At 44.9% G+C, this 26,377-nt stretch overlaps 3 protein-coding genes and 1 long non-coding RNA gene across 10 annotated transcripts in view; 2 read left to right on the forward strand and 2 right to left on the reverse strand.

Annotated features, from left to right (window-relative positions):
• Nucleotides 1-1,328, reverse strand: part of MAK (male germ cell associated kinase) — a 39,308-nt gene extending 37,980 nt beyond the window's left edge. For 6 of the 7 annotated variants that reach the window (XM_077353189.1, XM_077353187.1, XM_077353185.1 and 3 more), the window contains exon 1: nucleotides 1,162-1,328. The gene's annotated coding sequence lies outside the window, so the exon portion shown is untranslated. The remainder of the gene's footprint in view (nucleotides 1-1,161) is intronic. The other variant, XM_077353186.1, reaches the window with a different exon arrangement.
• Nucleotides 1,329-1,356: 28 nt separating this feature from the next.
• LOC143845114 (uncharacterized) lies at nucleotides 1,357-8,882 on the forward strand. Its single transcript, XR_013234285.1, has 3 exons — nucleotides 1,357-1,637; nucleotides 3,652-3,789; nucleotides 6,183-8,882. It is a non-coding gene; the product is annotated as an uncharacterized LOC143845114 (long non-coding RNA).
• Nucleotides 8,883-10,298: 1,416 nt separating this feature from the next.
• Nucleotides 10,299-19,432, reverse strand: GCM2 (glial cells missing transcription factor 2). The gene is made up of 5 exons (XM_077351211.1): nucleotides 19,343-19,432; nucleotides 16,374-16,626; nucleotides 14,082-14,194; nucleotides 12,632-12,757; nucleotides 10,299-11,177 (listed from the first exon to the last, which is right to left on the reverse strand). The coding sequence occupies exons 1-5, from the start codon at nucleotides 19,430-19,432 to the stop codon at nucleotides 10,299-10,301; spliced, it is 1,461 nt and encodes a 486-aa protein (XP_077207326.1).
• A 3,946-nt stretch (nucleotides 19,433-23,378) lies between these two features.
• SYCP2L (synaptonemal complex protein 2 like) overlaps nucleotides 23,379-26,377 on the forward strand; it is a 39,692-nt gene continuing 36,693 nt past the window's right edge. Inside the window, exons 1-4 of the mRNA XM_077353196.1 lie at nucleotides 23,379-23,552; nucleotides 24,820-24,873; nucleotides 25,386-25,520; nucleotides 25,604-25,723. Of these exons, the coding sequence (XP_077209311.1) occupies nucleotides 23,544-23,552; nucleotides 24,820-24,873; nucleotides 25,386-25,520; nucleotides 25,604-25,723 (318 nt within the window). The 5' untranslated portion in view covers nucleotides 23,379-23,543. The remainder of the gene's footprint in view (nucleotides 23,553-24,819; nucleotides 24,874-25,385; nucleotides 25,521-25,603; nucleotides 25,724-26,377) is intronic.

The following is a 26,377-nucleotide window of genomic DNA, read 5'->3' on the forward strand; positions in this document are numbered from 1 at the left end:
TATGTAGAGTCAGGCAGATCTACAGAAATCAAACCCACTCCCTACCATATAGCAAGCAGGGTGACTTTGGGCTAGTCACTTTCTCTTTCTTTCTAGTCACTTTCTCTCTCAACCTAATCTATGGGCACTTGCACACAACACTAAATAACACACTTCTATGTCACTTTCGTTGCACTTTGCAACTGGATTTCACAAAGTAAAATGACATTATTTAGTTGGTCACACAGTTGTAAGAACAGGACAGGCCCAAGAGAACTAAGTGCCACATGTGCCTATGCCCTTTGGAGAAAAGGCAATATTAAAACAATGTAATAGATGCTTTCCACTGAAATCAATAGGGTTGTAAAAAGTTCTTATCTTCACAATTATGCCCTAGAACTGCAATGCTAAACACTTAGGTTAAATTCAGATGTTATGACCTATTCAACGCAGGAACCTATTGTCACATAAGTACCAAGAGGACTGCAGTCTTAGATGCACTCCCAAGTAAACCTATTTGGGGGCACACCTGTAAAGCCACTGGTCTCCCTAATCTAATTTATTCTGTATGCTTGAGAGTCAGCATGGCGTTGCAGTCAAAAGCGGCAGACTCTAATCTTGAGAACTGGGTTTGATTCCCCACTCCTCCACACACACCCAGCTGGGTGACCTTGGCCTGTTCTTGCAGAACAGTTCTCTCAGAGCTCTCTCAGCCCCACCTACCTCACAAGCAAGCCAGCCGCTTTGGGACTCCCAAACAAAAGTCACAATACAGCTTTCTTATGAAAAAAAACAACCAGCAAGCAAAGCAACACAATGCAGCACAGAAGCAAGCCCCATTCCCTGAAACTCTTGCTCCGGCTGTGCCCCCTCCCCGAAAAATTATGGGAAACGTAAAAGCTGGCATGCTGCAAGTGACTGTTGCTAGGACTGCGTTTGGATTTTGCTTTGAATTAACACGAGTGAGGGTTTGGGGTTGTGGGCTACTTGTTTTTGTTGCTTTGCTTGCTGGCAGAGTGCGTTGACTCAGGAGATCCGGGGCCTTACAGGTGTGTCCCCGCACAGGCTTCCTCGGGAGAGCCTCGAAGCCCATCCTGGAAGAGACTCGAATGCGCCAAAGTCCTGCCAGGAGGACTCCTCCCCCCCCTCCGCCACGCCCCCTCCGCTCGGCCGCGCACTCACTGCGGGTCTTCTGCGGAGGCGCCGGGGCCGCGCCTCACCCTCCGGGTCTTCCTTCTCCCCGCGGAAGCCTCATCCCAACCGCCGACCGCGCCTGCCACTCGCCCCGGCCCGGGCTCTGCGCCGGCGGCCGCTCGTCTCCTAGGCAACAGCCCGCGGAGCCAATCGCCGCGCCGCCTCCCGGCCGCGAGCCAGCGTGTCGTGGAGGGGGCGGGGCGAAGGAGGAAGGTACCGGAGAGCGGGCGCTCGGGCGCCCCGTTGGGCGGCTGCGATTGGCTGGCCTCCTGACGTCCTCTCGCGCTCGGCGCTTCGTTTTTTAGGGTTTGACGCGCGCCTCTAGGGGGCAGTATTGTGCCCGAGAGTAAAAAGCGAAACGTTTTCTTTTTGGGGAGGGGGATCAGAGATGGGGTTAGAACCGGCAAACCTTTCGTTAATGTCCATTAATATTTTATATTTATAAATAGATTTCCACTTAAAAGGTGATTTTAAAAACCGACTTCTCCCAATTTACTGTTCATGTATTTATAGCCATGCTGTAAACTGCCTTGAACCTTGGTAGAAAGGCTGTATAAAATCTTATTATTGTGGTTGTTGTTGTTGATGATATAATAACAATAACAATAATAATCCAAAGAGGAACCCAAAGAAATTGTAACCATATAAACTAAACTTGTAACTCCTGCTTGGTCCTTGAATCTGTTAAACATCTTCATTCTTCTGGATGCTGATGTTCGGCTCACCCTCTGCCTATATGTATGGAGTAATTCCCATTTCATTGTATTTTTGGAACGTTTATGCCTTGCATAAAATTATGTTGGCCTTAATGGTGCCGCTGGACTCATATTTTGTTCTGCTGCTACCCACTCGAATAATAAAAACAATACAACTCACCTATAATAAAAACAAAATAATTAAAGCAATTGGTAGAAAAATAGCTTTGGGGGGGGGGAAAACCCTTCAAGATACTCACAAAGCAAGCATTTGGAGGCATTTCTAAAAGGAGAACCAGTATGGCTAAGAGCGGTGGCTTCTAATTTGATTCCCTGGGTTTGATTCCCCGCTCCTCCACATGCAGCCAGCTGGATGATCTTGGGCTCATCACAGTCCTGATGGTTCTGTTCTAACTGAGCAGACCTCTCTCAGCCTCACCTGCCTCACAGGGTGTTTGTTGGAAAAGGAAGGAAATGTGATTGTAAGCTGCTTTGAGACTCCTTCAGGCAGTGTAAAGCAGGTATAAAAAACAACCAATGGGGACCCCAGCTCTATTTCCTGCGTGACATTGCCCTTTGCTGTTTAAAACTTCCCCTCATAATCCCATATTTGCACAGTGAGCACCTACCACAGCTGAAAAATATAGCCTTGTCCCCAAAAAACTTTGGTGGAAATACAAACGCGTAGCCTTTGAGATGCCACAAGACTCCTGTTTATTTTTGCTGTGACAGACTAACATGGCTATCTCACCAGAATTATTACTGAATGAGAAAATACATTCAGTAATATAAAGTAGTACACATTTCCCAGTTTTATTTGTTGGGGTAATCGTTTGGATTACTGGGTGGATGTTTCCCCAAAGGCAACTAATTATGAAGAGAAACTCTCCATAGTTAGATTCAAATGGGTAGCCGTGTTGGTCTGAAGTAGCACAACAAAATCAGAGTCCAGTAGCACCTTTAAGACCAACAAAGATTTATTCTCCATAGCTAAAGTTCCTTCTTGAGTGTTATGGAAGGACTTGGAGAAGATGAGATACCTACATACATCAGGGTAAATATGGCAGTGGACGTAAGGTGGACACGGCAGCTAGGAATGCCAGCCTCCAGGTGGGACTTGGGGACTCTTGGAATTATAGCTCATCTCCAGCCTAAAGAGATCAGTTCCCCTGGAGAAAACAGTGCTTGGGAGGGTGGATTCCATAACATTATACTCCACTGCAGTCCCACCCCACCCCAAATCCTGACCACTCCTGACTCCACTCCCAAAGTCTCCAGGTGTTTCCCTACCCAGAGCTGGCAACCTTAAAGGTAACTGTGAATAGGCTGAAAGTGAAGCGCCTTGAGGGGCAGCATGTCTCTGGGGGAGAGGGAGTCTAATGTGGAACAGCAGATCTGCTGCCCTATAAGAATGTCTCTTTACCTCAACCTAAACTATATTTGTACATTTGTAAATAAAGGAAATAAGACAAAGACTCCAAAGATCTCCAGGGTTCCAGGCTTCACTTAAAGAACAGCACTGCCCCAGAACTTCTTTCTATTTGGAGATGTACATAACTGTATAAAGTTGATTGCCTGAAAGGAAACCACATAAGATCCAGTAGGTTTATTGTCTGAATAAACGGGTTTAAGGTTGTACTATGTGATGGCAGTTCTATAGTATGATGCCAGTTATATAGTATATACCCTGCCCTGAGAGAAAGTTCCATTGAACACAGTGGGGATTACTTCTAAGATAATTTGCATTGTGTTGCAAGAAACTATTTCTATTTGCTTTACTTAGAACCAATTAAGAGTGAAAATTCACTTGAGTTACAGCCATTGTGACTGTTTGTTATACTGACTGGCTGCCTCGGTCAACATTTCGATGTGATGATAGATAAAGTGATTTCACAGCATGTCCACGGCATGGAAAATCAAGGTAACTGAATCTCTTTTCTGGAATCTAAAGGCTATATTGTTGAAAGGATTAGAGAACTTCCCAGGTGAAAACAGGCTCAAAAACTTAAAACCCAAGCCAGGTGCCAAATTAGGCATGGAGAACTACTGTTATTGTTTTCATAGCAGCAAATCTAAGGTCTTGGTTGAACGAATAAATGAAATGGTAAGAAAAATATGAAAGGAGTCTAACGAGAATTCTAGTGATGTACAAATTACTAACTGGCCGTTGGTTTATCCAAAGCAATACTCTAACTTGAAGATTTTGATCTGAAATGGGTCTGAATCAGCAGCTTTCTGCATTGCTTTCTTTTCTGTATCTGAGCAAGATAAGACTTCCCAGGAAACATGCCATCTTGAAGCCTTGTTTTACCTTGTAGCCACAGGTTATGAAATAATTTCATTTACCGGACACCACAGACTGGGTGGTTCCATGGAGTCAATATTGCTGCTGCTGATTCACCTGTCATCCATCTTATTAAACAAAACATCAATTGACCAGCATTAGGACAGACTTATAATTCTGTTTACCTTAAGGAGGTCCAGCTAAGAATCAAAGTTCTTAGACTGTTTCTTTGGGCCTACTTATATCCTTGAGCCTTCTTACTAGGGTTACCAGCTCTCAGTTGGGAAATACCTGAAAATTTGCTGGGGTTTGGGGAAGAATGGGACTTCAGTTATAATGCTATGAAGTCCACCTTCCAAAGTGGCCATTTTCTCCAGGTGAAATGATCTCTGTTGGCTGGAGATCAGTTGTAATCCCAGAAGATCTCCAGTTACCACCTGGAGATTAACAAAAAATCGCATGTGAAGAAAAGAATTTTTTTTCCCTGAGAGTATTAGAAAATTAATTTTTTGCCATACATGTAAACGGTTGTTAATTTTTTTTGACTGTGTGGCCAACTCTATATAGTGTTACCACCTGGAGATTGGTAATACTAGCAAAGAGTATTGGCCATCACTGTAAAATCCGTGGGGTCCGAGGTGAAACAGATACCAGTAGTGATTTGAGCTCTTTATTAAGATCCCAGCAGGGTATCCCCCCCCCAGAAAACCCTCCAGGAAACCCCAACTTATATACACAGGCAAGCAATGGATCTTCCTGCCAGTGGGCGCTATTGGTCAGTTTCAGTTTAACCTGATTAGATTTGGCAGACAGGATCTAGCCACACATTGGTCAATTACACTGTAAACTGCCATCCTGCCTTTGCCCTCAAGCTCGGTCCTCAGCAGGTCTACGGACACAGCAGTTAAGATTTTGGAAGAGGAGGAATGAAAGAACATCCCCTTTCAAAAGCATAGCATTCAAAGTCAGCAGATAATCAAAAATTAATTCAAAAGTATGCGTTCATAAGCCCATAAGAAGTGCCTTGCTGAATCAGACCAATGGTCCATCTAGTTCAGCATCTAGGACCAACTTCTTCAGAGCCAACAACAAGACACAGAGGCTGAGGCCTTCCCCTGATGTTGCCTCCTGATTCTGGGATTCAGAGATGTAGTACCTCTGAATATAGCGGTCCCACTCAGTCACCATGGTTAATAGTGTTGGGATTTCTGGACTAGTCTTGGTTCTGAGTCCCTCCAGATATATAGAGCTGCAGAGTACAGGAGCATTTGAAAGTATGCAATTCTTAGCTACATTTGTGGATGAGGTTGAGATCCCGTCTCACAGCACTTTGATATTTAAAAGAGAGAATCTTTACTGCTCCTTACTGAAGCAGAGTACAAAAGCTTAAAGACTGGTTGCAAAAGCAGCACATTGCAAGTCTCTATGGCTAGGTGGCAAGCAGACTACATCTCACACATCAGCAAATGGAGAGAGCTGACAGCCTTAATTGCTACTGCTTCTTGCTTGAACAAAGCATACACTGTTCTTTCTCTTCATGAAGAAACAGGAGGTAGGCAGGAGCCCATCTTAAACAAAGAGAGCTCCCAGGCATGTGCTTGGGATTTTTCCACTGCTCATGACTGCAACCCCAGTACTCACCATCTAGCATCCCTAGTGAACACACAGGTGCAGCTTAGTGGCTTAAAGGGCTTAACAACAGCCCTTCAAGGCTGACTTCACCAAATTACTTGCTGACTGCAATTCCAACAATTAGCCATGGATCAACTTATCCTCCATGAATCTATCCAATTCCCTTTTAAAGCTGTTTATTCCTATGTCTCTCACTACAACCTCCAGCAGCAAACTCCACGTTTTGATCACTTCATCCTTGGGCAGTGAGTTCCACATTGGAAGCATATTTTAAGCATATCTTAATGCATTTTGTACATGTCTGTATTACTCTTTGTGGGTCACATTGTGAGAGTTTTCTGTCGGTCTGTCTGTTCCTCCATCAATCACGCTATTAACTTCTCGTCTTTTGCTCCCAGTTCTTAAGTTTCACAGGTAAAAGGTCAGGCTGACCGCAGGAGCTCCTTCTTGTTTATGAAGAAGACGGAGCATTTCCCAAAGCGATGGGATGAACAACACGTCCCGATCAGTTAGCACTTCATTTTGTCCTTCAGACACAACAACCGCAGCATGTTTTGCTCTTGCTGCGAACCAGGGAAGGAAATGAAAGGTAGCCGGGGGAGAGCGAAAAGAGCCATGACGAGCAACGCTGCTTGCATTTTTACGAAAGGCACCGAAAGCAACAACATCTCATGGCACCTGCTCCCCTACTCAATTTACACGATCATATTTCTATCTTCTCCTTCCTCCAAGGAGCCCATTTTATTCTCACGACACCCCTGGGAAGTAGATGAAGCTGCAAAGAACTGACTGGCCCAAATCTGTTTCTTGGCAGAGTGGAATTTGAGTCTGGTTCTAGTCCCGCACTCCTACCATACTGGCTGTCTGCACTGCAATGTTCCCCATATTATTTCAAGATGGTTCTGATCCTCAGTTATTAGAACTGTTTCCTTTCACCCAGCCTTTCCCTACGCCAGAGGTCCCCAACCTTTTGGAGCCTGCAGGCACCTTTAGAATTCTAACACAATGAGATCATCTAAATATTGACTACTTTGACTCATAGCAATTCTCTGGGCAGAAGCCTTTTGCCAGTCCTGATTTTTGTGACCTCTGAACTGAAGACTAAGCCCTGAGAAACTCATGCAGAACCCCGGGGTTTGATATCCCTCAAGTCATTTAATATCAATTTGAAGCCACTGTGAGAAGTCATCAGGATGTTTAGGCTGCAGTGTCACCAATATGTGGATGATACCAAGCTCTACCTTTCCTCCTGGATAGCCCTGCCATGCCCAATCCCATTAAGTCTCAGAAGCTAAACAGGACCAGCCCTGGCTAGTAATTGGATGAGATTTGGGTGGTAGTTCCTCCAAAGAACATGAGAGGTCAAGATATGGAGGCAGGAAGAGGCAAGCCATCTCCCAACATCCCTTGTCTGGTTGCCAGGCTACACTACACAGGCCATGTGATATATCTACCTTTCTTCCCCACCTCATTCTGAAGTGCCTGGAGGCAGGAATGAGAAAACCAAAGTGTTTTAAGCCCAGTTTTAGTTGGTGTGTCAGCTGCACCCCTTCCTGGTTCAGTCAGATCTAGCCATAGTCATACATACTTTAATGACATCTAGACTGGACTACTGCATTGTGCTCAAAGGCATTGCCTGAAGAGTGTTTGGAAGCTGCAGCTAATGCAGAACACTGCTGGTGAGACCCAGCTCTTGGAAGCATATGGCAAGGACACTTGCTACCAATACACTCCCAAGCTCAGTTCTCAATGTTGGTTTTGAACTTTGAAGCTTTATGTGGCTTTTGCGAGGGCAGGGGCAGGGCTCTAGGTACTTTTCCATTCTAGGGCCGCTTCCATCTTAATAATCTCAATCTGAAAAATTATTTTTGATATAACTTTAAATGCCTCAGCATTTTTTTTTCTGTTTTAGGCAAGATTTAATAGATTTGCCAACATTTTCTGATGTGAGAAAAACATCTAAATATGTTTCTTTGGCCCTAAAAGTTCATTTTTTGTTTCTGATTTTAAAACCAGGGTATCTGAAGGACTGTTTTCTCCCATATGCTCCTGCCCAGGAATTAAGATCACAGGGACAGGCTCTAGTCCTGACTGTCCCATCAATTTGTGGAACAATCACCTCTGGGAGGTGCATCTGGTCCCCACACTTGGTCTTTAGAATATAATTGAAGATGTTTTTATCGAAGATGGAAAACGTTTTTAAAAACACAAAATTTAAAATCACAATTCAGGAATGTTAGTAAATGTTGGTTTTTTTATGCTTTTCAATTTTTTAATTTTATGTATTTTATTTATTATCTGTTGCAGCCTGCCTTGAATTCTGTATGGAAGAAAGGCTGCTAATACTTAAAAAAAAACTGCAATACTGACACTACATGCTTGCTTCCATTCACCCAAACAGAACAAACTTTGAGACTGTAGGAAAATTCATGTATTTGTCCCACTATTATTACCACTCTTTCAACAACTGACACGTTTCTAGCATGCCCCAGGGGTCACATGGCTCCTTTCACTATTTGTCAGTGGCCTCATTACAAAATGAGCTAATTTTTCTTATGAAAATAATAGACATGTATCTCTCTGGATTATGGCCAGCATGTCAAAGTTTCCTACTTCTTTTACCGTGGAAGATTTCAAACTGATATGTGCTTTGCTTTACAAATGAGACATTTTTGAAGAGAGATTTTGTCTTAAGAATCTCTATTTACTTTAACCACATAGTCAATTCTGTTTAATTCTTTTCTTACAATTTCTACTTCATTGAGAAATGAAAATAAACAATACAAATAGGTTTAAATGAACACCAACACAATAACATCTGGGGCAAGACTAGAAACTAGAAATCAATTTTATGTAATTAATGCACTGTGGACAATATTGCTGGTGTATTGCTGCTTTCGACTGAAAAGCAAAATAAATAAATAAAATGTTGCTACTCTTCTTAAGCATAGCGACTTGTGTCACTTGTGTTTTCCTTTTCAAAAAGAAGGATTAAAAAAACTCCCATTGTCCAAAAAAAAAATAGTTTGTGAATTTCTGCACCATGTAAACCAACGGTGGCCAAACTGTAGCTCTCCAGGCAGCCATGGACTCCAATTCCCATGAGCCCCTGCCAGCATCTCAGGAGCCACAGTTTGGTCACCCCTGAATTGTAAACAGTTGAAACATAAGTGAACAAGGAATTGGCTTGGCCTTTGGTATCGTTGCGTCCTAATTCTCTTCTTCTGCACATTTGAGTTGCAGCAATGGATATGGGGAATGAGCTATATAAATGCTTAATAAGAATTTGGGTCCATGTTATAATCAGTGACATGACACACACACATGAGAACAAAAGGATGTAGCAACTGTTCCAGCTTGAAGGGGGGGAATCCCTAGACGTTCAAGGAAAGTCTAGCTGTATATATGAAATGTCAGGCTGTACATGCTTTCTTTCTGCAAGCATTGGCCAATTTACAATCTCCATGTTTTGAGGACCAATCCTTAATGAGAGGGCTTCAAAGTGCTAGAATCAATATAAATGCCAAAACATCATCATCTTTATTTTTGTATCCTGCTCTTCTAGGTAATTCCGGGCAGGTAACAACACAGGTTAAAACAGTAATTACAGTAATAACATTAAAACATCTAAGTAAATTATATTAGCCCCTGCAATAAAACTTGGGGAGGGGGATTCCAGATCTTCCTTGGAGAGGTAGGCTTTCCTTCTATTTCGGCAGTGAGGCCAGCATCATGTATGTTAAAAATATATATTCTTATATGTTATATATTATATTATTGTTATTATTATTATTATGTATATAAGAGGTTATCTTACTGTCTCTTTTCTATGGTTAATTACACACCTTGCAATAGCAACAGTGGTAAGAAAAGAAAAAAGGAATCACTATCAAAGTAAAATACAGCCTGTTAGCAATCAAAATTCCTTTCCAGGAAAACTGTAGTGAAGTACACAACTCGATAAAATAAATCCCTGTTTATTATATTGTATCCTATGTCAGTTTTCTTATTCATGATTCAGATAGCTATTTGAACTGTTAAAGAGTAACTGTCCAGTTTCTGTACCTATGCTGTTCACATATTGAAAACATTTTCTGATAGTCCAGACAGAGGGAGAATATGCTCATATAATGACAAAATACACAAAGTGAAGAATCTCTCTTGCATGCAAAATCCATTTGAATATATCAAAATTCACTGTGCCTTTGTGTGTGTCAACGGAAGATGCACCAGTGACTTTTCCCGTAATTCTGGAAGCCAAAATGAAACTCCAGAATAGAAGCTACTAAAAGGCTTAGGAGAAATCACAAAGACTGCCAAAACTGTCTTTAATATGGATAATGCTTGTAGATATTTTATAATAAAATTTTAAAAATCTGCTCTCCATTTTATTGCTTTATTGCCTTGTCTCTGCAGGGTTTTTACATAAGCATTTGCTATATATACACATTCTATTAGTAAATGGTCCTTGTACACAAATGTGTCAGCTGTTTATGGAGTACCACATTAAGGGCTTAGTATTCAGTATTCTCAAATCCAAATGTTTCCCCCTCATATTCCGTATAATTCCTTTCTGTGTTTGGACCATTCTGATAGGTTTCCATTGACTCTCCATGTTCTGGCTTATTGTGGGTCAGAAATTGTTCACTGACTGAGTTGACCATTCTCCAGTCTTCCTGAATTTTCACCTCAGGGCAGGCATTTCTAGAAATACTTTCCCCAAGGGGACAGCTCAAAAGATCTTTTGCTTCATAAAAACTGTCACCACATTTCACCACCGATGACTTATAGGTTTCGTAGGACATCTTAGTGGTTGTAGTTATAATAGTCTGCAGAGCTGGAAATTCGAGAGCAGAGTGAGAATCGTAGCTGCAAAGATACCCTCCAGTATTTTCAGGGTGATTGGCACCAGGTTGGTTCATGCCATGGCCAATGCTTTCTCCATTATTCGTTTCCTCTACCAACTGTTTCAATCCCTGGTGTTTAAGGATTCCATCTAGGTTCTTTTCATGGGGACTTAGTGAATTTATGCAATACGGGAGTCTGTCCAGCATGACATGATCAGAATCCGCGGGGATATCCATGGAGTCTTTGTGAAATGTTGAATACAAACCGGATCCAATATAACCAGGAAATGCGCGTTCATAGCCACAACTTGGCTTAGCTGCATGGATTGTGGAGCTTGGGCACTTTTGGAGTGGCAGTTCCATAGCCTCAGGAGCACTGGCTGCATCGTAAGCCACTTTGTAAGAGTCTGCATTTTGAAATGTATGAGGAGGCTGGGCTGGGAGTGGCAAACAGGTCTCTGGAATTATGCTGATTTTTTCTGCTCCTTCACATGCCAAATGATGGATGTAGTGAAAGCATTCGCTGTTCTCATTACATGATCCTATCTAAACAGAATATCAATTAAATTGATATTTGGAAGCATACGTCACACACATACATACACAAAGTTATTGCAGGATAAATGAATATGACAACTGAGATAAACCGGTTTTGTTCAGTTTTAAAACTATTTTTCAGATGCATGGTGGAGATTGCTTATTTATTTAGGCTTTTTTTTTACCCTGCTTTTCTTCCCCGTGGGAAACCAAAGCAGCCTACAAAAACACAAATGCAGAATTAATAAACAGACAATTTAAAGAGACTGAAATACCATTTAAAGGAAAAAACAACAAGCAAAAAGGACCCTGGGTTGGACTCTGATCCTTTGGGTTAGCTTACTGTCCGCCAATATGGTCTAAGAGACGAGTTTCTGGCCATGGCAGAGCTTATATTTCACACGTTGCATTGTTTCCCCTTCTCTTCCTCATCAATCTCTGCTCCCCCATGCCCCGCTCTAACCATTTCTAGCGTGTGGATTTCAACCATTCCAGACTTGGGACTCACTAAGTTCTAAGCCCATGATATGAGGTCACATGACAGGAAGAGGGGAAACCAGAGCTGTGACCTCATCCGTGCCAAGGCTGGTAGCCACGATTTTGGGGTGGTGACTAATTCAGTTGTGTACAGCTCAGTCCACACTAACATTTTGCTGCTACAGTACTTGTGTATGGGATTGTGTGGAGAAATTCAGCAGGATCAAATCACCTGTAAATCATTAAAACCATTTTGCGCTAGTCAATTTATTAAACCTTTTCCAGTTCTTCAGAGGAGCTCAGGTGGCATAAATTAGTCGTCCCCAACCTTTTTATTGTCCCCCAGCTGGGGACCGGTCAATGCTTGGCAATTTTACTGAGGCCCGGGGGAGGGTAGTCTTTTGCTGAGGGACGTTGCTGCCGCCGCCTGAGCCCCTGCTCCACTTGCTTTCCCGCCGGCGCCCCTGACTTCCTGCCGCCCACTGGGGGGCGCTGCCAGCAGCAGTTGCGCAGTGCCACACCGAGAGGGAGCCCCAGCCACAGACCATGGAGGAGGAGGAGGATGAGGAGGAGCCGCAGCCCGGTACCAAGTGATCCACGGACCGGTCCCAGTCCCTGGACCGAGGGTTGGAGACCACTGGCGCAAATGGTGCTTCCCTAATCTACATATCATGCATCTTCTTCTTCTTGCTTCTAGATCCTTCATGTAGCTGAGCAATGTTTCCCTGGTTAGCTCGAATAATCCCTTCTTGAAATACCAAACATAGAGAAGGCCTTTCCAGTATGAGCAGAGAGGAGAATAAAAAGTTAAAGGTATCCCCTGTGCAAGCACTGAGTCATGTATGACCCTTGGTGCCCTCTAGCGTTTTCATGGCAGACTCAATACGGGGTGGTTTGCCAGTGCCTTCCCCAGTCATTAGAATATATGCCATGTATTAGAAGAAGTAAAAGAAGAGCTGCTTTTTGAATGACATTTTACAAGTTACCTGAAAGTCCAGGAGCCTTTTTTTCTGGGATGAGTGAGAAGGAGGTGCTTGCTTTTTCAGGGCACTTCTTCTGGCCTCTGTCTCAGATTTGCTCTCTGGTCTAGGATGGTCATGAAGTCCCTTGGCCTGCAGAAGGATTCGTACATCAACAAGGAAAGAAATAAGGATGAATTGAGGTACCACCTAGCAATCCATAAGCCAGTTAAGGAGAAGTGCATGAGTGTAAGTCAACATGATTTACAATCGAAGGCTCCAGCTTAGTTAGTCTGAAGTCTTGTCATGAAAGAGACTCAAGAAAATCTAATAAGCAGGTCTTAATAACTATTCTTCAAGACCTTGGTTGATTCACAGAAAGGAAAACACTCTTTTGCCCTGGGTCAAACTACCAGCAAAGTCTGCTTTAGGAGCCCTGTTAAAATTTGAGGGGTAGACAAACTGCTGCAGCCAAAGGAACAAACAATCCAGTGGCACCTGAAGGCCTAACAAGTTTATTGCGGCATCAGCAATATCTACTGTGAACCAAATCCCACTTTTTCAGCTGCATGAAGCTTAACATTTAGTCAGCCAAGAGATTTATCCCCAAATCTCCAAGTACCAGAGAGGCCAGAAGGCAAGATATCATATTGCACAGCACAGGTGAATGCAAGAGCCAGTCAAAAGAATAAACGGTCAGCCCCAGAATGAGTTTAGGCCCCTTCCAGCCCTTAAAGAATTGTCAACGAAGGATGAATCTGAACTGGTAAAGAGATTCAGGTGGGTCACCATGGTGGTCTGAAGCAGCAGAACAAAGTTTGAATCCAGGGTGCCTTTAAGACCAACACAATTTTATTCATGATACGATATCTAAAGATGTGTGCTTGCACACAGAAGCTTCTATCTTGACTAAAATATTGGTCTTAAAGGTGCCCTTGGACCCAAACTTTGTTTCAAAGTGCGAAGGAAGAGCAATGACTTTTTGTCAGAAGCAAATTATCTGAAGTTGGCAATGACTCCGTCTGACAGCACCAGTTTTGCATGTGAATCTCAACTCAGCTCTGAACTGTTTCAAAAGATCCTTCTAAGTCAGCAGTCCTTCTAAGTTGGTAATTCATTGTTTAGAGAGGTTGTTTCTGAAAGCGCTACTGCCTCTTATAGCTTCTTCCATGGTTTGTTAATTTTGTTTTTTACAAATTGTCCCACAAGGATTGTTTCATTATCAAGGAAGAGAATGCCATAGACTAGAGAAATGTGGAATTTTTACTCTTTTCTGCCCTACTGTTTCCTTCCTGGAAAAAGTCACCCTTAAGCTGTTTTTATCCGTCCTAGGAAAAAGTACATAGCCCCCACCATCACCTTCTGCAGGAATGCCTTAACCCCTCAGTATTAATTCATACCTTGCTGGACGCCTTCATAATTTTGCACTTTCTGTTTTTCACCCACAAATGAAACATACGACATACTTATATTTTACCTGGAAAAAAATCACTTTGCCATCATGTCTCCAGAAGTTAGTTACTGGGTAGCCACTGTGTCCCCGGCAAGGAATCAACTCAAGGGCTGAACTGCAACTGGGGCAGTGCTTTTCTGTAAGAGAGAGAAATCGTCGATCTCAAAGTTAGTGCCCTCCGAACTGGCACCTTCCTTTGCTTCCATGGCCTTGGAAAGGTGTAACTCTGGAGAGGCTGGCACTGCTGGTGGCAAATCAAATGTAACATTCTATATTCCAGCTTCCAAACTTCCAAGCAAAGCAAATGAAACATCCTGCATCTACTCCCCCTTCCCCACCCATCAAGTTGCAGCTGACTTATGGAGACCACAACAACAGGAAGAAAAATCTTATTCCAAACAAGGGTCCAGGAACCAAAAAAAGGTTAACAAGAAGGGAAATGTCCATGGAAAGTACGCTGAAGGCCATATGGCTCCCTCTTGACTGCTGGATGCTGAAAGTGCAGGCTGGGACACTATTCATGCTTGCCTTGACCAGGACCTGTTTTGGATAATTCAGAGAATCCATTTGAGAATCCGTTTATTTTATGCGGTCTCTCAGTCCATACATCTGACTAATGGTCCACACAATGTCCTTTGTCTATGTGTGTTAAGGGATTGGCTGTGTAAAGGAACCAACACTACAAAATCCACTATATATTTCTTGTATGCTGTTCTTACATACATGCCAGATGACTGATCATGGCAGCAATGCTGAAATGCGTTTGGTCAGTGGCGTTGAGGTTGTAGTATGTTCATAAGATGGGATTTTATCAGAGGCGATGTATCAAGCCTTTGGGTGTTTTTCACTTAGATGGCATTATTAATAAATACTGGTGTTTTTATAATCACATTGAAATGTATAAACTCTACGGTGATTTGTTTTAGAGATGTTACCGAAAGAAGAAGAGAGCTGTTATTTTGTACCCCGCTTTTTACTACCCAAAGGAGTCTCACTGGCAGTCTTCAAGCAGAAGCTGATCCTGCATTGAGCAGAGAGTTGGACTAGATGGCTTGTATGGCCCCTTCCAAATTTATGATTCTAGAATTCTAAAATGGCTTAAAAATGCCTCCTCCTCTCCCCATAACAGGCACCCTGTGAGGTAGGTGGAGCTGAGAAAGCTCTGAGAGAACTTTGATTGACCTAAGGTCACCTGGGTGGCTGCTTGTGGAGGAATGGGGAATCAAATCCAGTTCCCCAGATTAGGGGTCTTCTCCATGGATTCAACCTTGGAAAAGGCAGTGTGGATGCCAGAGTAATTTTGCCAGCTGAACACAGTTACAAGGATGCTCCAAAGAGTCATCCCATGTGCATGTTTCATTCATTTGAAAGAGATCTTGTCTGTGCCCAAAGATCTCTGAGATCCACATATCAAAGAGCCTACTTTTGGATACTAAAGTCAAGATTCAGTAGGAGTTGCACTGTGGTTGGAGATCTGATAAACAGACTTCATCTATATGGAACTCTCTGTTAGGAAATATTATTTTTTATTCTTATTATCTTATGGTTATTTTAATTATTCTATTAATTATTATTATTTATCATATGGCATGTGTAGTATAGCTAGGAGATGCTAGGATTGTCTGGCAGCCAGGCAAGGGACATTTGGTGGTTTGCCCTTGCCTGCCTCCACAACAGGACCCTATTGTTCCTTGGAGATCTCCCATCCTAAACTATAGAGAAAGCCAGCTTGGCGTAGGAGTTAGGAGCACAGACTTCTAATCTGGTGAGCCGGGTTTCATTCCTTGCTCCCCCACATGCAGTCAGCTGGGTGACCTTGGGCTCATCACAGCACTGATAAAGCTGTTCTGACTGAGCAGTGATATCAGGACTCCCTCAGCCTCACCTATCCCACAGGGTGTCTGTTGTAGGGAGAGGAAAGGGAAGGCGATTGTAAGCCGCTTTGGGACTCCTTCGGGTAGGGAAAAGTGGCATATAATAACCAACTCTTCTACTTCTCCAGTAATATCAGGGCTTTCTCAGCCTCACCTCCCTCACAGGGTGTCTGTTGTGGAGAGAGGAAAGGGAAGGCGACTGTAAGCTGCTTTGAGGCTCCTTCAGGTAGAGAAAAGCAGCATATAAGAACCATCTCTTCTTCTTCTTCCTTAAATACTAGCTAGGGCCAGCTTCCAAGATCGGATGAGATCCAGCTTGTCTGGACTATCCAGGGCAGGGTAACCTGTTAGGAACCAAACTCTGTGGGTGTCATATACAGCTCCCCAAGCAAAGATGAACTACACAGCCATTTGGGGGCTTCTCCCCGTTCACTTTTCTCACTTTGTTGCTTTTGCCGGGCTTTATCGCATATAGCAGGGCGGAGCTGCAGCTTGGTCCCATTGGGCAGTGTGCAGTTCCTGGCACACACCACCACACCGAGACAGGACTTCTTCAGGATTTGGCAGTTGTGGTTGTTGGTGTTGCGCATGGCCCAGCCGCTGAGATGCCGCTGTGCGTTTTTGTCCTCGCTGGAATAAATGAACCTGTTATAGCCATCTGGCCACTCCTGGAAGGCATCGAAGTGCTTGGGCTCCTGCGTCAGAGACAAACAGATAAAAGAGAAGGAGAGGAAGCGGAGGGGCAGGAAGAAGGAAACTTTAAGAGAGCAGGCATCTCATGACAGGGAAAAGCTGGACCATCCTTTCCTAAAAAGGCCAATAATCAATACACCAGGGTTGCCAGGTCTCCCCTGACCAGTGCGGGGGTTAAGTTGTGAGCTCTTGTTTTGGAAACTCCAGGAGATTTGGGGTGGAGCCTGGGGTGGGCAGGGATCTCAGCGGGGCACCATGCCGTAGCATCCCCCCTCCATAGAATCCATTTTCTCGAGGGGAACTGATCTGAAGATGAGTTGCAATTCTGTCGGTCCACTAGGTCCGGCCGGAGGCTGGCATCCCTAACGCCAGTCCCCTTTTGCAAAAAGTGCAGCACAAAAACTGCAGCACAAGAGCTTCTGTGTATGCATGGAACTGTGTATGCATGGAACTTCTGCTTTTCCCGTCAGTATCCCCCCTATTGTCAGATCCACATTCCTATCCCAAGTGAATGCTAAATATGCCAGTGAAGCAGTAGGCTTACAGTTGTTAGGGCATCCCCCCAAAAAGCCCTGTTCCCAGATGTTACTCATCACAAATGATGGGGGGGGGAAACTAAAGAGAAAGTATCAGCAACATCAGCAACACTAACTAAAAATGCAGTCCTAAGAGTAAATACAGGTGTGATAATTAAGGATGACACAAAGACCTAATAATTAAACCACCATGATCTAATATACATGAATTAATACAATAGTATCATGAACTCCACAATAATAATAATACAGTTACATAAAAGGTAATAGGCTTAGAAAAAATGTTCCCAGTAGACAGTCAATCCTGGGAATCAATATAAATAGAAGAACATAAATGTGTTGAAATACTCAGAACACCAAGTTTCACTGTAGCACAGATGCTGGAGCATGACACTTGCATTGAAGCTTCATATTGCTTGGTGGTGGGGCTGAAGCATTCTATTCAGTCCAAGTTCGGCAGCCGCATGGCATGGCAACAGACATCTCAGGCAATGTCTGTTTTGAGTTTCTTTTTCTATTAGTCACAGGAAAGCCCAGTAGACAAACCTTGCATGAGAATAATCTTAAAGCATGCTCACCTTTTTGGTGACTGTATTGTTGTTGAGTTCATGCTACAATTGTATTAATCCATGTATATTAGTTCACCATGGTTTAATGATTAGATATTTGTGTTATCCTGAATTACCATGCCTATTTTGACTCTCAGTACTGCATCGCAAATGATGAGCAACAGAACTCTCCTTTGTGAATCTGGCATTTCAAGTTGCATTCTCATTGTGTCAGCTTGTTCAGGGACCGTGATGAAGGTTTGCAGCCACCCAGAAACATTTCAGCCATTGGGACAGAAAATATTTTTAACAGCGAAAGCTCAGCAAGAGGTCATTCACTTATCGCACCCCCATGACCACGTCATTAAGCCATTTGGGGCACCCTTTCCTTCGTTTGAAATCCGTGGGTTCCCTGCGCTCCCTTCCTCCTATGCTGGAACACACATCTAGGTTTGCAGAAGGGGAAGCCGATCCAGATAGCCCAATTTGTCTCCCTACAATCCATCCATGGTGTAACGCAGATTGGACTTCATGCTATTGTTTGATGGACTAGGGCTTGAAAACCACAAAAGTTTTACACAACAAGGATTTGACTCTACCTGACTAAAAAATCAGAGACATCACCCTGCCAACAAAAGTGCGTGTAGTCAAGGCTATGGTCTTCCCAGTTGCAATGTATGGCTGTGAAAGATGGACCATAAGGAAGGCCGAGCGTCAAAGAATTGAGGCTTTTGAACTCTGGTGCTGGAGAAGACTCTTGCGAGTCCCTTGGACTGCAAGGCGAACAAACCAGTCAGTCCTAGAGGAGATCAGCCCTGACTGCTCCTTAGAAGGCCAGATCCTGAAGATGAAACTCAAATACTTTGGCCACCTCATGAGAAGGAAGGACTCCCTGGAGAAGAGCCTAATGCTGGGAGCGATTGAGGGCAAAAGAAGAAGGTGACGACAGAGAATGAGGTGGCTGGATGGAGTCACTGAAGCAGTTGGTGTGAACTTAAATGAACTCCGGGGAATGGTAGAGGACAGGAAGGCCTGGAGGATCATTGTCCATGGGGTCGTGATGGGTCGGACATGACTTCGCACCTAACAGCAACAACAACCTGACTATGCTAATCTTTTCCAAACTTTTGGCTGTGAAGGAACCCCTGAAATATTTTTCAGGCTTTGAGAATCCCAGAAGTGGTAACCTGCCCCTTCAGAGAAGAGGGTGTGGAAGTAAGATGGGGAACCCATCAATCAATAAATCAATTGATCATTTGCTGTTCCTGTAGTTGAGAAATGGACCAGATCCATAGAGCAACAGGGGAAGTTGGTTCTAGTGACATGTAGTGATGTCAGTGACCATTAGAACTTCTGAGAATGGCCACATAACCCCTGGAGAGATTCCCTAGAACCTGGTTGGGAATCCCTGGGCTATGCAGACAGAGGGACCTGAGCCTTGAAACCAAGCCTAGTAGTCTATAGCAGGGGTAGTCAACCTATGGTCCTCCAGATGTTCATGGAATACAATTCCCATGAGCCCCTGCCACCAAACTCTGGCAGGGGCTCATGGGAATTGTAGTCCATGGACATCTGGAGGACCACAGGTTGACTACCCCTGGTCTATAACATGATCTGTGTCTTCTTATCCATACCTGTGGCAACTTGGGGTCATTGATGTCCCACGTTAACTTCATCCCATAGGAACAGACATAGTTGGAGTCTTCAAAGGGATCTTTCGACATGTTGATCATGGACCTAGGAGAACAGGACATGCAACATGTGGCAGGAATTCCTTCTAACGTGGGTTACTGGGGTCCTCTTCCTAGCTGTGTGCTATCTGCCCTGATTCCATCTTGGCTACATTCACCTTTGCAGCCATTGTAGGAGCTAACAATGCCAAACTTTGGAGAAGGTGAGGCCAAGGTTCTGCTCGAGTGATACTAATGAGGGGCGGAAAAAGGATTCACTGATGGGGACATCTGGATACCTCCCCATTGTGCTGGGGACTTGTATAGCCAGGCATTCGCCTAGGTCTATCGGTGTAATTTCCACAATGAATGCAAGTCTTCCCAGGTACAAAGTCTAATTCCTACCAAGCAGCAAGGAGGGCTGGATTACCTTTTACAGACCCTGCCTGAATGTCCCCTCTCAACCTGTCCCAGAGATAAGCAAAGACTCTACCCTGCTGGCCCTGTTGTCCACATTACCTGGGTGCAATCACCTTTTGCTGCATTCCTGCTGACACCCCCCTTCTCAATGCAGTCAGAGACAGGGAACTCATAGATTCTCATCCTGGACTCACCTGAAATTAATCCCTTCCTTCCTTCCTTCCTTCCTTCCTTCCTTCCTTCCTTCCTTCCTTCCTTCCTTCCTTCCTTCCTTCCTTCCTTCCTTAATCAATCAATCGCTTTGATTTATATAATGGCCCCTCCCAGATCCCGGCTTGGGGCGATTTACAACATATAACTACATTAAAAGCATTAGAAGAGCTGTTTTTTAATATCCCACTTTTCACCACCCGAAGGAGTCCCAAAGCAGTTTACAAACCTTTCCTTTCCTCTCCGCACAACAGAAACCCCGTGAGGAAGGTGGGGCCAAGAGAGCTGTGCCTGGCGGAAGGCCACCCAGGGGCTGCCTGTGGAGGAGGAGTGGGGGATCCGAGCCGGCGCCGCAGAGGAGGGTCCCCCCCGCGCATCACTTGCCTGGGCAGCGGCCGCTCTCCTCTGTCCGCCGGCGCCGGTGCTGAAATCCCTCGACGGTCGCGGCGGGGCTGAGGGCCGCCTCTTGTGAGAGCCGGAGCTGGGCAGGGGCTCTTTTGGCAGCCCCCTCCCCCGGGAACGGGTCGGCTCCTCCCCCAGGAACAGCCCAGGCCGCTGGGGAAAATCAGAAAAGACCCCTAAGACGGTCCCGATTTCAGCCGCGATCCGGCAGCCCTGCCACGCCGAGAGGCCGGCCGCCGCCCTTAGCACGCTTCCTCGGAAGTAAGCTCCCCTGAAGTCCCCCTCTTCGCTGGCTTCGCCACGCATGCCTTTAGAGTCGTCCAGGCTCCTTTTGGCGATCCACAAACTGGCTGTGCGGGACGACTTGCCCTTTGAAAACGGTTTAGGAGCTCCGGGCAGTCCGCCGGGGGGCGGGAATGTTTTGCCCCAAGAGGGTTGAGGACCGCTGGAGCAGGTACGAAGCCCGAAGCGCTGAGGCAAGAGAACAGCTCGAGCAGACAGACGGGCGCGGAAATCGGCTCGATGGGAAATGGCAGCCCAAGCACGCAGTTAATCTCGCCTTATTTAACAATTCGGTTTCAATTCGGTTGGAAGTGAACTCTAGTCAGTTGTGGGCTGCTCTTTTAGAGGTCGGAAGCCAAATCACGCTTTCACGCGCATTGGATAATGAACTTTTTTCTTATTTTTATTTTAAGAAAAGAGATAAGAATATAATAGAAAGATAGGGAAAAAATCCAAAAAGGGGCTATCTATAAAGATTCACAGTGTTATTTTAAAGCTGCTATGCACTGCATCCTGTGTTAAACAAACAGAGACGTTCTCCTCAATTTTTTTCCCTCATCATAACCTTTACAATGATCCTTTATTTTTATTTCCAAACATTATAACCCATCTATTTTACAACTGTACTGTTATTTTTCATCACAATCATCCATCTCATCAGTTATTAGCAAGGAGGACTAATACATCAAAATACAGCAGAAGAAGGGAAAATCTGTTAGATATCTGGCAATTAGAAAGAGATCAAGAAATATAACAAAATATAATTGTTCAAATACCAATACTACATAAATGTATATTCACGTTATTCTCATTTAATAAAATACATATGCCATGTATCTATATACCATTCGACATTACTTCACATTCTAAATTTATTTAAATTAAACCGCCCTGAGCCCCCGGGGAGGCCGGTATATAAATATAAAAAATTAAAATAATAAATAAATAAATTTCCTGCTTTTATTTAAAAAAACAAACACCTTTCCATTTCTCTTCAGATTTTGACCTTGATTTTCCCCCCCAACATGATGTCATCTGTGGTTTGTAACTTTCCGTGTGAAACAGGAATATCCACCTGCAAATGGTTGCAATGTGCTGCAGTTGCTTTTAAGCAACTGATGATATTTGGAGGAAACTCTGGATTTAGTAAATAGTAATTGAAATAGAGGAGGAGAGGAAGGCTGGAGAACCGTCATCTCAAGAAGAAAGGCTTTTTGGAGGTGCAAGGGAGAGAGAAAAAAGTTAACAAAAACTGAACAAAAGCGCATTTGTCCCTTATCCAACAAGAGTCAGTTATTATTATTAATTATTATTATTATTATTATTATCCTTTAATTTATGAAACTGAATTGGGGGCTTTGGTTGTCAAGTCGCCGCTGGTTTAGTAGAGAGCGATCCGGGAGGGTTTCCAAGGCCGGAGAGGCGCTTTGCCACCGCCTCGCTCGGCACGATCCCGGGTCTTCCTTGGAGGTCTCCCATCCAGATACGAGCCGGGACCGACCCTGCTTAGCTTTGGAGAGCGGACAAGATCGGGCTTGCCTGGCAAAACAATCTCCCTGAACTCCCTAGGACTCGTTTCCAGGCAAACATGCAGTCGGGACGGGAGTAAGTCCACTGAGCTCGGGACAGGATCAGGCTGCGCGGGATCCAGAGCCTTTTGGTCTCACGGCCTCCTTCCGCCATCCAGCAGCGTCAAGGGCGAGACGCCAGCGAGCCCAGCGGGCACGAAACGGATGCTGACCGGGGGTTCTGCCCATTGAGTTTGGGAACTTCGTTATTTCTTTGGAAGTATATTATCCACTGTGGTTATTGCACTGTAAGTCGTACGCCTAGAATCGAAAACTTCTGACTTACTCAGCTCTTACTCCCTGCACACTAACAGGATCAATCGAATAGCTTTTTCCCGGGGGTGAGCCCTGCTGAGTAAAATGGGCTTGCTATCGAAATGCAAGAGTAAGCGGGGTTTAGGGGTTTCCCGAACCAGAGGGCAAAATGCACAAACTCGTGTTCCTCATGTGTTCCTTACTGACAAATATTCTTCGCACGTATTTTTGCTCAAGTAATCTTGAATGCAGTCAAGCCTTATTCCAGTATTCCTACCCGAAAGATATCTCGATGCCAATTATTTTTTCCCCTGCGTAGGTAATAGGATTGCACTGAACAGAACGGTTTAAAAACTCTCTAGGCTCCATTAGAGACCCTGGGCTGTACTGCTGTTTACCTTATTGTAAGCAATGTCATGTCATTTCTACACCACTAAAGGGCCAGATAAAGACTTATGCGACGCTTCAGTCCTTTCTGGTGGTGGTTCCAGACTCGTGAACGACTACTGCCTTGGCTAGATTCACATGGGTAGCCGTGTTGGTCTGAAGTAGCACAACAGAATCAGAGTCCAGTAGCACCTTTAAGACCAACAAGGATTTATTCAAAGCATAAGTTTTCGAGTGCAAGCCGTTGGTTATTGAACATCCACTTCTTTGGTGCTTTTATGGGCTCACTCTGTGGAAAGCTCTTTGAGCCCTCTCGAGAATGGCGGAATCGAAACGACGAAGCTAAAACCAAGGAAATCAATGCCCAGCCCGATCCTGCATGCGCTGGGCGATTCCGAAGTGAGAGCGGCCGGGAGCGCAGCCGTCTTCCGGCTACCAGGCGCGCTCGCCTCCTTTTGCACCCGGGCCGGCGTGTCGTCCTCGCTTCCAAGCCTTGCCGAGGATCAGGGCGCGCCGCTTTGCAAGCACAGCCCGCGCCGATTAAAAGTTCTCTGGCCGCGACGCTAGCACGTGGCAGGCAGGCAAAGCGGCGAGTTCCGCCAGGCCCTGTGCAGCTCTAGGCCGGGAAGGGCGACGTCGCCATGTTGCAGGTCCGTGAGTGTTTCCCCCCAGCTCGGAGGGGTTGCAGCGGGCAAGGTTTCTCTCTCCAGGCCTTCACGCGATTAATTTCCCCGGGGAAACCTTATTTATGGCCACCGCGAGCTTTGCGGAATTTAATCTTTGGGTCTTTCCTGTTTGGCCCAGTAGTAGTGCGGTCCTACGAAGACTTACTCCACCGAGTAATCGGTGCGCTTTGTTTGGGGGAACTTTGCAGAGCGTGCCTAGGGATGCAGGCCTCCAGGTGGACTTGACGATCCCCTGGAATTCTCGCTCCTCTCCCGTTGCTCAGGAGAAAATGGCTGCTTGGAAGGGTGGAGGTAGGGATGCCAGCCTCCCGGTGGGGCCTGGAGATCCCCTCGAATTGCAGTTCATCTCCAGACTAAAGAGATCGGTTCCCCTTGAGAAAATGGCTGCTTTGGAGGGTGGGCTCCATAGCACGATATGCAGCTGAGAGACCCTGCCCTGCCCCAAATCCTGCCCACCCCCAGCCCTTCTCCCAAAGTCTCCAGGTATTTCCCAGCTCAGAGCTGGTAACCTTAGCATGGGGTTATTAGCTGCTCAGCCCATTCCTTTGAGTTGCTCACTGTTGAGCATGTCCTTTTGAGGGAGGACAAGGAGATGACGGTTTGTCTTGTTAAATGCTGGCGAGGGGATTCCTCCACTCCTGCCTAAGTAGTTGTTGCACTCCCCCTGCGATCGAGGCTTTAGGCTCCTGGTCAGTTGGCGTGCCATGTCTGAACTGCCCCAAAGTGTTTTCAGAGGAGCTGTATTGAACTGCTAATGCATGGGTGGCTGTGACTTTTATTTGTTTATTTGTGGGATTTTTGTACCTCCGCTCCCAGCGAACAGTGTCATTCATAAAAGCAATATACAATATAAAAATTATACAACCTGATTAATAAAAGTTAGCAATCTCTCCTCCCCCCAACAAATAAAATGGGGGTACATAAGGGTGGGGTCCCCGAGAGAGAGAGAGTCAGCCTCAAAATGGATGCTGCAGTTTCCCTTCAGTCACATAGTCAGGATCCTTACCCAAAGCATCATTCATAAAAAATCTGCATGGCCAATCAAATCTCACCTGGCCTGTCAGAAGCTTTGCTGGGTAAGGGCCCCACCTGGGCCTGCCCACTTTCCAAAAAAGCTTGGTGGGTAACAGGAAAGGTTTTGGGGTGCCCACAGGCACTGCATTGGGAACCCCTGTGCTAATGACTTAAGTCTTAAAATAACTCGCTTAAATTTTGTTTTTATTTACCCAAGGAAGAAGATATTCCACAGCAGATGACTGAAATACCAGACCACGCTGAATACTATGTAAATAATCTCTCCAGAACTGTTTAAGTCAGAGTCCTTTGCGATTTTCTATACATACCTAATGCTTTGAATCATAAAGTTATAGAGTTGGAATGGACCTCCAGGGTGATCTAGTCCAACCCCCTGCACAATGCAGGACACTCACAATTACCTGCCCACTCAAAGTGACCCCAATTTCATGACTAAGTGATTCCCTGACCACTAAAAATCTCCAGAATCTATCCTGGCCTGGAGGAAATTCACCTACCATCCCACAGTGGTGATTAGCAAGGAAGGGCCACAAGAGACAAACACTGGCACATCCCTTCCTGCTCCCCCTTCCTGGCACATCCCCTTCCTGCTCTCACAGTCTGCTTGACCTTCGGTATATGTCATTTATGAATGAATGTATTGCAGTGTAACTCTTGCTTGACCTTCTGGGCAATCCAAAAATGTGCAGATCCATCTGGAGAAAGTAATCTGCTCACTTTTCAGATATTCCTACAAGATTGTGTTTCCTTGTTCCATTCTAGCTTGAGTCATTATTAGCTGATGCCTTTAAAGGGAAAGGATTTCAGAAAATAAGCGAAGCGTTGCAAGAAACAGTTGTTTATCCCCAGAAGTACAGCGAACAACTATTAAACCAGCTCGACAAAGTCCTGAAGAAGGCAAGTCACCCAACTTCTAAAGACGTTAAGCTAAACTACTAATTTAGGCAGTAACCCTTGTTTGGTTCCCTTTCCTTCCACAGGAACTGGACAAAAATGAGTTCTCAAATGTTTCTTTGTTGCTGAAATGCATCCAGCTGTATTGTAGAAGCGATCCTCAGGAAGGTGTAAACCTGCTGCTTCAGCAAGGATTGATACCAAAGATAAGTAACTCTCTGCTTGGGGGCTATCGTGTGACAGATCTAAGCAAAGCAAGTTTGTTTTTAGGACTAGAGAGGCACCTAAATGGTTCTTTGTCTGTGCTGAATTGAGGGGTACTTGTTTTCTCCCCTTGCAAGCATTTAATTTGACTGTGATAACTTCATAAGCAGAGAATGAGATTTTCAGTTTTAAATAGGCTTTGTTACATCAGTGGTCCCCAACGTTTTTATCACTGGGGACTGGTCAACGCTTGACAATTTTACTGAGGCCCGGGGGGGGGGTAGTCTTTTGCCGAGGGACGTCGCCACTGCTTGAGCCCCTGCTCTGCTTGCTTTCCTGCTGGCGCCCCTGACTTCCCACCGCCCGCTGGGGAGTGCTGCCAGCAGGAAGAAGAGGAGCTGCGGCCTGGTACTGACTGATCCACGGACCGGATCCGGTCCCCGGACCGGGGGTTGGGGACCACTGCATTACATGATTAAGGGAATGATTGTGTTGTGTTCAAGCACAGCTAATAACCAATCTGTAACAAAGTCATAGCACATCAAGGACATTGCAGCTTATCTCTTGCGCTTGTATGTAAGCAACACATTTCTGGGTAAAGCATCCTCCCTCCCTAATTTTAAACTGTTCAGGCATTGCTGGCCATATTGCTGCGA

This window comes from Paroedura picta, chromosome 9, assembly GCF_049243985.1.
Source record: "Paroedura picta isolate Pp20150507F chromosome 9, Ppicta_v3.0, whole genome shotgun sequence".
In the NCBI taxonomy this organism is placed as follows: Eukaryota; Metazoa; Chordata; class Lepidosauria; order Squamata; family Gekkonidae; genus Paroedura; species Paroedura picta.

Excerpts from the sequence above, each read along its gene's own strand:
- GCM2 (XM_077351211.1), bottom strand. The coding sequence starts at position 19,432 with ATGTCGAAAGATCCCTTTGAAGACTCCAACTATGTCTGTTCCTATGGG. Across the intron at positions 14,195-16,373 it reads AGCCCGGCAAAAGCAACAAA|AAAAGCACTGCCCCAGTTGC; the intron begins GTGAGAAAAGTG and ends TCTCTCTTACAG. Across the intron at positions 11,178-12,631 it reads AAAGGCTCCTGGACTTTCAG|ATAGGATCATGTAATGAGAA; the intron begins GTAACTTGTAAA and ends TATTCTGTTTAG.